Source organism: Ischnura elegans, chromosome 8 (genome assembly GCF_921293095.1).
Source record: "Ischnura elegans chromosome 8, ioIscEleg1.1, whole genome shotgun sequence".
Taxonomy (NCBI): Eukaryota; Metazoa; Arthropoda; class Insecta; order Odonata; family Coenagrionidae; genus Ischnura; species Ischnura elegans.
The window spans coordinates 96,530,081-96,542,354 of record NC_060253.1 but is presented as its reverse complement, the minus strand read 5'-3'; the positions used below and the strand labels follow the sequence as shown (position 1 = coordinate 96,542,354).

At 38.4% G+C, this 12,274-nt stretch overlaps 1 protein-coding gene across 10 annotated transcripts in view; it reads left to right on the top strand.

The window, feature by feature from the left end:
* Positions 1 to 12,274, top strand: part of LOC124163323 (protein lap4-like) — a 377,957-nt gene that overhangs the window by 348,719 nt on the left and 16,964 nt on the right. For all 10 annotated transcript variants that reach the window (XR_006865750.1, XM_046540142.1, XM_046540145.1 and 7 more), the window contains 3 exons: positions 1,147 to 1,222; positions 5,085 to 5,225; positions 6,609 to 6,761. Coding sequence is in view for 9 of the 10 variants with exons in the window: in XM_046540142.1 (XP_046396098.1) it covers positions 1,147 to 1,222; positions 5,085 to 5,225; positions 6,609 to 6,761 (370 nt within the window). In the remaining variant the exon portion in view is untranslated. The remainder of the gene's footprint in view (positions 1 to 1,146; positions 1,223 to 5,084; positions 5,226 to 6,608; positions 6,762 to 12,274) is intronic.

Here is a 12,274-nt window from a genome sequence, read left to right as displayed (position 1 = left end):
TGCTTGCAATTTTCACAAGGAAGGGCTTTTTCACAATCCTTTAAATGGTTTTTACAAGCGGGACATTCAATGTTTACTTGACCGGCCGCCATGATGTATATTATTAAAAACAATGTACAGCATTGCTGTACAAAATTTCTCTTTATTTCAATACGAATGATATTATTACGATATTAAAAGATTGAGGCTCAGTAATATGCAAAACAAAACTCATGTAATGATAACTGTATTAAAAATATTGTCTAATTTTTAAGTCTGGGAGGGCACGTGCCCCCCTCCCCCCCCCCCCCCCCCCCAAAATTCACCCATGGGCATATGGGAACATTGAAGCAGGTAGACCGAAAAAGTCAGTTGGTGGGATGGGAGAGGGATGAAACACATATCTCTTACTCTAGTGTAACATGATGTTTGGCTTCGAAGCTAATGATTTATGGTGTGTGTATTTTCGGAGAGAAGAAAAATATATAAGGCATGGGTTGAGGTTTGATGGAGGGCTGAGAGAGTGAAAACTGCGATGTAGTTACTACCTTACAACATTGACCTTCCCCCAGTGGTTGTTCAATATCTTGAGAACTATCACATTATGTGCCTGTCATGTTTTACCCTAAATGTTTCCAGGGCTGAAATTCTGTTGCTTAATCCCTTCGATAGCTTCTAAACAAAAAAATGCGTCATGAGTAGGATAAATATCACAGTGCAGCGGTGCAGACAAAGATCGAAACTCTTTTCACTCTCTCTTATGGGACGCTGCATTAACTTAAGCGTTAATTTCAAATTTTGGGTCCAGATTTGATTTCTTCTGCAAATTTTGAAACCGATTTCATTACCTGGTGATGTGCATAATCCGCAGATATTTGGACCCAACGTATTCGATATGACCATCCCTAATAATGTCTATTTCAATTAGGATACCTTTTAATTGAGATTTTATTTGTATTTTGGGTAATAAATTTGTTGAAATATAGTACAAGAAGTGAATTTTCATGTCAAAACTGGGTTGAATTGATTGTAGATGTTTTAGTCATTTTCATAAGAATTGTTTAATACCTCCATTCCAGACCTAATAATTAGCACTCCTTTATTATGTATGTAGTAGAAGGAGCAGTACTGATCAACTCTTTTTAATTAATTTTATTTCATGTGCAGGCAAGATTACACCCCACCTTCAGTTGTGAGGACGGCTAAAGCTGAACGAAGAATGAAGGAAAGAATGAAGCAAGAGGTTTGTATATGAAATAATTTAATGATAATTAATGTTAATTGTGTGTTTGGCTTTACCTATTCTACCCTTGGAAGAGTTTTTGCAAAGTTGTTGACAGTATTTGGCCTTCCATATAGATAATTTTCAGTGGTTTCATGCTGAGAGGAAAATGGCATAAAAATTCTTTTACTCAAAGGATACTATCAGGAACCAATGTAATGTCTCATTCTCTTTAAATTCTTCCTTTCATTGTGCAAATATTTTTATCTTTTTGCCTTATCAGCAGTGGGAACCATGAGTGGAAAATTTTTTCATCTCTTCTGCATTCATTTTTGGCTCTTCTGCGACCTTTCTCATTTATATTATTTCCCATTTTTCAATAGTTTCTATAACTTTTATAAAGTGTCTCTGTTGAATGGAAGATCTTGGTCACTGTAAATAATGCCGAGAGTTAAGTATTTTCTCACAAAAGAATGCTCACCTGTGTTACACCTTGTCGACAATTATCCTATTTTCTGTTATATTGCGTTAATTATTGAAGGATTATTCACTGCAATACAGTAAACTCTTGATTTTACGAAGTCAGAGGGACCGGAAAATTGGCACTTCGTAAAATCGAGTTTCGTAAATTCAAATCTTTTTCATAAGTCACGAAAAAAATGTTCGCTTTTGTTTCTTCCGCCGTTTTTTGTCTTTAGTGGTCTTATTTAAATGTTTTCGGTGGTTATTCTCGGTATAATTCATAGAAAAGGCTTTTTGCTATCGATTTATGATGTGAAAAATCGTTAAATAATTATACCACCATAAAATTCCCATTTCTTGTTCATACTTCAACATCAACGATCGCTAAAGAAATTCCCGACCAGTTTAGAAAACGTAATCAAATAATGAATTGCAATGTTTATTATAAGAATTAACAGTAATAAATTTGTGGTTAGGAGCCAATAGCTACTATTAAGTATGCAAAAGATAGATATTTGTTTCTGACACCCACGGAATTTTAGCGGCAGCCGGCCTAACCGCCATTTATGTCGCCCTCTATCGCTCAGTGACGAGAAAAAAAGAAAAACAAGGGTCTCAGCCCGTTTCCAAAATAACCTTCGTAAGTTAATATTTCGAGTTACTTTGTATTTTCAGCAGAATGTGCTCTATTTTCACTGAGATTCAATTACGATCATAAATAACGTAGGATGTGATTATCTTCTGGCGAATATTTGAAATAAATTCTGTTTGAGTTCTCCGTCCGACTACTGTGTTCCATCATCTTCGCAGACGTTGCCATAAAAGACTTAATTCTTCATCAGGACTGTATTCTTCATACCGGGGTGAGGTGACCTGTTCATATAGTATGTTTCTTTCCTTTTATGCCGACAGGAGCAAGGTTCCAACCGGAAAACGACAGGAGAAACATCTTACAGTATCGGAGAAATATAGATAGAAACGTTATTATCCACATTGATTGTTTTCCTACAAGAGACGTTTTATCATTTCTCAACGTGGTTAAGTATTGGTTCGCTAGCGTGAATTCCCAAAAAATGACACGCAAAAACCTGTACCGTCACCTCATTTAGTTTTCGTGTTCCTTTCTCCGCCGTATTGAAAGTTAGGCAAAGGATCATTGACATAGAGAAAAGATTTTCTTAGTTTTAGCACTAAAAAATAGTCGCGCCATAATCGTAAACAAATATAGTGTGGAAAGAGCAAAGAAATTAATTTCAATTGAAAAGTCAGCTGAGAAGAAGAGAGACAATTATAAGCGCGGCACCATTTTCCCGATAGTGGAAGATACTTCTTCCGCCTCTCTCCGGTTAATAACTTCCCCCCGTTGCAGGTAAAGATGAACCATGCCTTTCTCCACAATCGGGGAACGTTCCCAGTGGGTGGGGTGAATAAGAGTGGGATGGGGATTGCCTGAGGAAAGAAGTGTGGTCAGCACAAGGACTGGTGAAGGGGGCAGGACAAAGAAGGGTGGGGAAATGGCCTTCAGCTCTGCCTCAGTCTACTTTTGGGGGCCGTATTTTTTTGCGACGCACACAAGCTCAGTCTCCTTAGGGAGGGAGTGAATGGGAAATGCTGGGGAAGGAGGGGTTTGGGATGCGTAAGGTGGGTGTCAGCAAGATCAGCCAAAGGCGGCAGGAGGGAAGGGACGGCTTTGGAAAGACAGAACCCCAGCATGGGAGAACAGGGAAGCGCGTGAGAAGGAAGTTCATGGTTAGACTTGGAAGTGCGTCTTCATTACGAGAAGCCTGAAATATAAATTGGCGGTAAATAGAGCCCAGTACATACTTAAGATATTTAAGTTGTTCATTCACAAAGGCCAATATATACACGAAAAGATATTATGGCGCGGATTGCATGTATCAACGTCCATTTCGAGATGTTATTAATTTCTGTTCCCATTTATAAAAGTAGCAAATAGATTTGAAAGAATGATAATCATGAATAAAAATATCTAAATCGATATCCAAACGCACATGAGCAAAATAGATGAATGTATACATACCGATCCATCGCAAGTAATACCGCTCAAGCTTCTTCCGGTATAGGACTTTAAAATCCTGGATAATGCCTTGGTCCAAGGGCTGGGACTTGCTAGTCGAGTTCGGGGGTAAAAAGAGGACTCGAACATTAGCCAATTTTAAATCTTCCACGTATTTATGAATGGTGGCATTATCCATTATTAAAACAATTTTGCTGTTCTCTCCAATTTTTTCCAGTAATTTTTCTCTGTAGACGTATAACCGTTTGCTGGAAAATTTCTCGGGTCATCCAGCTGTTTTTATTTGCATGGTAAAAAACGGGGAGGGCTTCCAATTTTACATGTTTTAAGCACCGTGGCCTTTCAAATTTCCCAATGACAACGGGCTTATTTTGTCCGTGCCCGTTTGGTTGACGCACAGCCCCACCGTAACACGCACTTTACTCTTTTTCCCCCCATGGCACCTTTGCCCTTTGAAACCCAGGGTTGCGTCAGGTAATGCATTAAAAAATAGCCCAGTTTCAGGGGCCAGCGAGGGTGAGCTGGTCGAGGAAAGGGTCCCGGATTAGGGACCCTTCGAAGTGCTTCGGCGAAAAGTAGTCAAGTAGTCTTCGAAGTACGTTCACAGCAGTGCAAAGGGTTAATTAGGGGTGTACGAAATACTCCGCGCGACCTTCCTGACATGTTAAACTACGAATTATTGTCGATGCTATGTTTACGAACAGGCACGTAAATAGGGGCATAATGTCAGCCGCGACATTTTAACTGAACTCCTACTCCCCCTAAATTCCCACTGTGAGGTTTTTAGCGACCTATTTCTCTCCAAAGTTGCATTATCATTTACGATTTCGCACTTTTGATGGACCACAGTTGGAAGCGCTGATTTTTTAGCTACTTACGCCGGCGTAACTAGTTTTGTTGACAAATTTTTCGCCGTAGTTCGTATAAACGAATGCCATTTGCTCCTAGGGACCGAGCCGAGGTTCGTAAATTCAAAAAATTTCGTATAATCGAAACTTCGTATAATCGAATAGCGCCATGTATTTAGCATAGGCTTTTCACCGGGACCGCAATATCACTTCGTATAATCGAAAACTTCGTAAAATCCTGCTTCGTAAAATCAAGAGTTTACTGTATAGCCTTTGGTAAATGCTTTTGGTGATGAGTTATTGACACTCAAAATATTTAAGATTATGTAGGTGCATGTAATTAGTATTTTAAAATTATCCTTTGGAAAATTTGTTAGCTTTGATGTCTAAAATTATTTTTGTCTAGAAGCCTTTTCTTACTTCTTGGTATTGTAATACTTCTGTTTTGACAGAGTATTCTGAAATTGAAATGACTCCATTGAAAACTATTTTCTCATTAAATTATTCATGTAATGTACTCATTTTTTATTTAAAGGGTATACCAGCTGAAAATTACAAGGAAACAGACACAAATACTCCCACTGGTGAAAGAAAGCTGTCACCTGCAGAGGAAAGAGCACTGAAGGCTGAGAAACGGGCAGCGTGGAGACAAGCTAGGCTTAAGTCCCTGGAGCAGGTAAAGATAGAAAGGGTATCTCTGCTCAACTATGTGCGTAAACTTGTGTTTATAATAATAATTTTATTCGGCCATTTGGTGCATTTTAGTAAAAAAAAAGTATGTAATAAATGTCATGTACGTGGCTAAAATATATTGCATATTCCATGCAAAATATTTATACAGTAAAGATCTTGTAAGGTTTTTTGTTCAGACATTTCAACCCATGCATCTTAAGGATAACCAATATTGTTCCATAAGTATGCTATTCTTTCAAATGAGCAACCTGTATTTTTTGAGTTGAGATGAATCAAAGACAAAGCATAGTATTAAACACTGCTTTTTGCATGTCAATTTTGGAGATGGGTGAGTGACATTAAAATTGCCATTGGGTTTTGATTTCATTCTGATTACTACGCATTCGGAGTGTAAGGTACCTGAGTTCTTTAAGCCATCCAAAGTTCTTCCTTTACTCTGTGGTCCGTCTCATTTTCATTTATTTAAGTACTCTCAAGGAGTTTCAATCAAGCTCTCCAATAATAATGATAGTTAAGGAAGTCATTTACAGTAAAAAGACAACTACACAAATGTTAATTGTAATCTAAATACTGTAACACAGCCTATCTTTTTTTATATTAATTGTGATGATTATACAGTTTTACACACGTGATAAAAGAAGACTGATGCTTGTGTGAAAAATTAGTGTGATAAGAAAATTGAGTGTAGAGCTGTGTCTATCAAATGTCATGATTGCTGAGTTATGATGATGTATACTTGGTAGATCCATGATTTACCTCTCAGCCTGTTGGACTTGTTTTGCTTGGAATTGGCCGTTATATCCCTCATCCCTGCCACGCCCTGCTGGTGAAGCATGCACCAACTCTACTTAACTGATGTTCGGATGCTGGTACAAAATACTGTCTGCAATCGTGGGTGTTTTAGCAATCATATTTTGATATCCATGTGCATCCCTCACATTTTTCTGCCTGTATTTCATCCCATTGCTTGATTTTCTACTATTGGGTCCTAAAAAATTGTAATTTTCCCTTACTATCTGCTTTCTTGAACAGGAAGATGATGACAAACATCCATGTACACCATTCAATCTCTTTCATTAATATAAGATGTGCAACCAGCATGAAAACTTAACCTGTTCCTTTAAAAAAGATAGACCTTGCCAGTCCATTTAAAGTTAAATCTTTTACAGGACTACAGATCTTGTTGAAAATTATCAGAGCGGTTGGTATTCTGGGTTCAAGGCTGGTGTGTATTAGAGGTATTCATTATCATAAGTCAATAGTAACAATCCTAAGATTGGTGTGGCAAAGCTCTACATCCCCCTCTCCTATCCGCTTGCCTTTTCATAATGTTTTCTGGCATTACAAGTGTGACCTTTTATTTCAGGATGCCTTGCAGGCTCAGATGGTCCTTAAGACGATGACAGAAATGATCGACACCAAAGTGCGTTCCCCGGCAGGTGATGTTGTAGATGCTCAGTCTGATAATAGCAGTAACAATAACAACCTCTTGGGGAAAGATGTGGAAAATAATATCCAGGTATGGCTTTGTTGAAAAATCTAGCAGATAAAAATTGTTTTACATTGTGGCTGACTAATAGATAGATACCCATGAAGAAAAATTAGGTATCATCTCTCATTTTTCTGAACACTTTTTAATGGAATAAAAACATGTGTGCTTATGACTTAAGTTATGGTAATAACTGTTATGTGGTGGTGGTCTGTTGTCTTTTTACTTTTATATTAATATCCCATATTAATCCTGAAGAGTATGCAGGAAAAGGGTAACAAGCTTCAATTTTATCATTTGTATGTGAAGTGAAAGCTATTTTCATCTGCATTGGGAATCGTAATTGTTTTTATGATAATCCACACTAGCATCATTTTCCTTAATAAGGAGGCATGTGGTGATCTGTCCTCTATGGCAACATAAATCGGTTTGGTCTTTTTATTAATTATATTGATCTTTATATCATGTGATAGACTGATGATAGGAAAACACCTGTAATTGTATAAGTATATGTATATTACGTAGGTGAAAGTGTTAAGTCCAAGCCATCATCCTCTGAGTGTTGTGTGAAGTAAAAATAAGGCCATTTTAAGGCAGTACAGTAAACTCTTGATTTTACGAAGTCAGTGGGACCGGAAAATTGGCACTTCGTAAAATCGAGTTTCGTAAATTCAAACCTTTTTCATAAGTCACGAAAAAAATGTTCGCTTTTGTTTCTTCCGCCGTTTTTTGTCTTTAGTGGTCTTATTTAAATGTTTTCGGTGGTTATTCTTGGTATAATTCATAGAAAAGGCTTTTTGTTTTCGATTTATGAAATATATAAAGTGTCTCTGTTGAATGGAAGATCTTGGTCACTGTAAATAATGCCGAGAGTTAAGTATTTTCTCACAAAAGAATGCTCACCTGTGTTACACCTTGTCGACAATTATCCTATTTTCTGTTATATTGCGTTAATTATTGAAGGATTATTCACTGCAATACAGTAAACTCTTGATTTTACGAAGTCAGAGGGACCGGAAAATTGGCACTTCGTAAAATCGAGTTTCGTAAATTCAAATCTTTTTCATAAGTCACGAAAAAAATGTTCGCTTTTGTTTCTTCCGCCGTTTTTTGTCTTTAGTGGTCTTATTTAAATGTTTTCGGTGGTTATTCTTGGTATAATTCATAGAAAAGGCTTTTTGTTTTCGATTTATGATGTGAAAAATCGTTAAATAATTATTCCACCATAAAATTCCCATTTCTTGTTCATACTTCAACATCAACGATTGCTAAAGAAATTCCCGACCAGTCTAGAAAACGTAATCAAATAATGAATTGCAATGTTTATTATAAGAAAGTAATGTTATAAATTTTTGGTTAGAAGCGAATAGCAACTATTAAGTATGCTGAAGATAGATATTTGTTTCTGACACCCACGGAATTTTAGCTGCCGCCGGCCTAACCGCCATTTACGTCGCCCTCTATCGCTCAGTGACGAGAAAAAAAGAAAAACGAGGGTCTTAGCCCGTTTCCAAAATAACCTTCGTAAGTTAATATTTCGAGTTACTTCGTATTTTCAGCAGAATGTGCTCTAATTTCACTGAGATTCAATTACGATCATAAATAAAGTAGGATGTGATTATCTTCTGGCGAATATTTGAAGTAAATTCTGTTCTCCGTCCGACTACTGTGTTCCATCATCTTTGCAGACGTTGCCATAAAAGACTCAATTCTTCATCAGGACCATATTCTTCATACCGGGTGTGAGGTGACCTGTTCATATAGTATGTTTCTCTCCTTTTATGCCGACAGGAGCAAGGTTCCAACCGGAAAACGACAGGAGAAACATCTTACAGTATCGGAGAAATAGAGAGAGAAACATTATTATCCACATTGATTGTTTTCCGACAAGAGACGTTTTATCATTTCTCAACGTGGTAACGTATTGGTTCACTTGCGTGAATTCCCAAAAATGATACGCAAAAACCTGTACCTTCACCTCATTTAGTTTTCGTGTTTCTTTTTCCGCCGTATTGAAAGTTATGCAAAGGATCATTGACATAGAGCGAAGATTTTCTTAGTTTTAGCACTAAAAAATAGGCGTGCCATAATCGTAAATAAATATAGAGTGGACAGCGAAGAGAAAATAATTAAATTTCAATTTTAAAGTCAGCAGGGAAGAAGAGAGAATTTTATAAGCATGGCACCATTTCCCCGATAGTGGAAGATACTTCTCCAGCCTCTCTCCGGTTAAAAACTTACCCCCGTTGCCGGTAAAGATGAACCATGCCCTTCTCCACAGTCGGAGAACATTCCCAGTGGGTGGGGTGAATAAAGAGTGGGATAGGGATTGCCTGAGGAAAGAAGTGTGGTCAGCATAAGGAGTGGTGAAGGGGGCAGGAGAAAGAAGGGTGGGGAAAGGTCCTTCAGCTCTGCCTCAGACCACGTTTGGGGGCCGTATTTTGTTACGACGCACGCAAGCTCAGTGACCTTAGGAAGGGAATGAATGGGAAATGCTGGGGAAGGAGGGGTTTGGGATGCTTAAGGTGGGTGTCAGCAAGATCAGCCAAAGGCGGCAGGAGGGAGTAAACAATTGGCTTTGGAAAGAAAAAACTCTCAGTATGGGAGAACTGGGAAGCGCGTGAGAAGAAAGTTCATGGTTAGAATTGGAAGTGCGTCTTCATTACGAGAAGCCTGAAATATAAATTGGCGGTAAATAGAGCCCAATACTTAAGATATTTAAGTTGTTTATTCACAAAGGTCAATATATACACGAAATTATATTACCAAAAAAAAACTTTTTTTTTTTTGCCTTTTTCCCTTCTCCATCGCCGCTTCCACCATGGTTTCTAACTTGCATAAGTGGTAATTAAATTGGGGGTCCAAATCGTTAGCCAGATCAAAATGTCTTAATGTTTGGAAGGCAGCGTATACTTCTTTTTTATTAGGTGGAATTACTTCCTCACTTTCATCATCGTCGTCACTGCTATTCTGACTAGGCCCGGCCGCTGCTTCTTCCGACACAGGCACCGGCGTCGAATCGTCGCAAGCCTGGAGATCATCATCTAGCGCAATATAATCGCTTGATGTTGCGCGCTGTGCTCCTCCTGCTTTTTCCAAATATTTTTTAAAATCTTCTTTTAAGCCACTAATCTCCTCCGCGATTTCATCTGCCGCAGCTTCCTGAAGGTACAACGTAACGATTCAACCAGAGCCGTGATATTAAATCAGTAAAATTACTATGAGGTTAGTTGTATCAAATATCAACCTCGGGAACATCCTCATGATGCGCTATCGGAGGGAATCCGGCCGATTTCCAGCAATTTGCGATGGTAGTGGAGGAAATCTCCCTCCAGGACTCGGCTATGGCGCGGATTGCATGTATCAACGTCCATTTCGGGATGTTATTAATTTCTGTTCCCATTTCTAAAAGTAGCAAATAGATTTGTAAGAATGATAATCATGAATAAAAATATCTAAATCGATATCCAAACGCACATGAGCAAAATAGATGAATATATACATACCGATCCATCGCAAGTAATACCGCTCAAGCTTCTTCCGGTACAGGACTTTAAAATTCTGGATAATGCCTTGGTCCAAGGGCTGGGACTTGCTAGTCGAGTTCGGGGGTAGAAAAAGGACTCGAACATAAGCCAATTTTAGATCTTCCACGTATTTATGGACGGTGGCATTATCCATTATTAAAACAATTTTGCGGTTCTCTCCAGCAATTTTTCTCTGTAGACGTATAACCGTTTGCTGGAAATTTCTCGGGTCATCCAGCTGTTTTTATTTGCATGGTAAAAGACTGGGAGGGCTTCCAATTTTACATGTTTTAAGCACCGTGGCCTTTCAAATTTCCCAATGACAACGGGCTTGATTTTTTCCGTGCCCGTTTGGTTGACGCACAGCCCCACAGTAACACGCACTTTACTCTTTTTCCCCCCATGGCACCTTTACCCTTTGAAACCCAGGGTTGCGTCAGGTAATGCTTTAAAAAATAGCCCTGTTTCAGGGACCAGCGAGGGTGAGCTCGTCGAGGAAAGGGTCCCGGATTAGGGACCCTTCGAAGTGCTTCGGCGAAAAGTAGCCAAGTAGTCTTCGAAGTATGTTCACAGCAGTGCAAAGGGTTAATTACGGGGGTACGAAATACTCCGCGCGACCTTCCTGACATGCTAAACTACGAATTATTGTCGATGCTATGTTTACGAACAGGCACGTAAATAGGGGCATAATGTCAGCCGCGATATTTTTACCGAACTCCTACTTCCCCTAAATTCCCACAGTGAGGTTTTTGGCGACCCATTTCTCTCCAAAGTTGCATTATCATTTACGATTTCGCACTTTTGATGGACCACAGTTGGAAGCGCTGATTTTTTAGCTACTTACGCCGGCGTAACTAGTTTTGTTGACAAATTTTTCGCCGTAGTTCGTATAAACGAATGCCATTTGCTCCTAGGGACCGAGCCGAGGTTCGTAAATTCAAAAAATTTCGTATAATCGAATAGCGCCATGTATTTAGCATAGGCTTTTCACCGGGACCGCAATATCACTTCGTATAATCGAAAACTTCGTAAAATCCTGCTTCGTAAAATCAAGAGTTTACTGTAATCCCTACTTATCTACAATAGACATACACCTATCCAAGTTATAGTGGTTGACCTTAACGTTAAGGGAAGTCATCTAATGTGATGTGTTTTACTCAAACTGAATGTTTCATACACCTCCAGTGTTAAATTGAAAATATAATGTTTTATTTTTTTAAAATTGATTGTTTATGAAAATGCTACCGTGTAATTTATACAAATGCTAAGAGGATTACTCTTGGTATGTTGTTAACTATTCCATATCAGTCTAATTTGTGTTATAGAGCCATGTTAGCACAACTCTCTTGAGTATGCTTTCTTTATTTTTGCGTTTTTATTTTGTAGTCTCATTAGCAGCAGACATTAACTCCTGAAAAAGCTTGGGTTCTGAAGGCAAATGTATGTAAAAGTGGAGAGCTTAGAAAGGACATGATGAGGCTATTTTTTTACTTTATTCAGCTGTTTTCGGTGCTGTTTATACTAGGGATGGGTAGAATAGTAGATTTCTCGAATTCGAATATCGAATTCGAATATTAAATCATTGCTCGAATATTCGAATACCTCGAATACTAAACGATGAATGTGAAAATGTTTGACTAGGTCGCCTATGCAGCAGGAAACCCAAGATTTTGGCGAGTAATTGTGATTGCCTTTAAAGGATTCAAACAGGAATTTAGCTGATTAATGGAATATTTTAATTTTATGTAAACAATAGGGTAGTTTCCTTCATTAAAGAAAACGAAAGGTATTGATTGTGAATCGTTACCCACCATTAGTGTATTCATAATATACAAATTATTTCGTTCTAGAAATACCGGTTTAGACTAATGGCAATGTTCAATTTTACCTCATTTGAAAAACGGCAGGTTGGCGCCTATGCGATGCCACTCCACGTGACATCACAGGGACCTAGTTTCTACACGAGAGGATCGGAGTTTTACATCGTCTGAGGTTACCAATGCATGCATGAGGCAC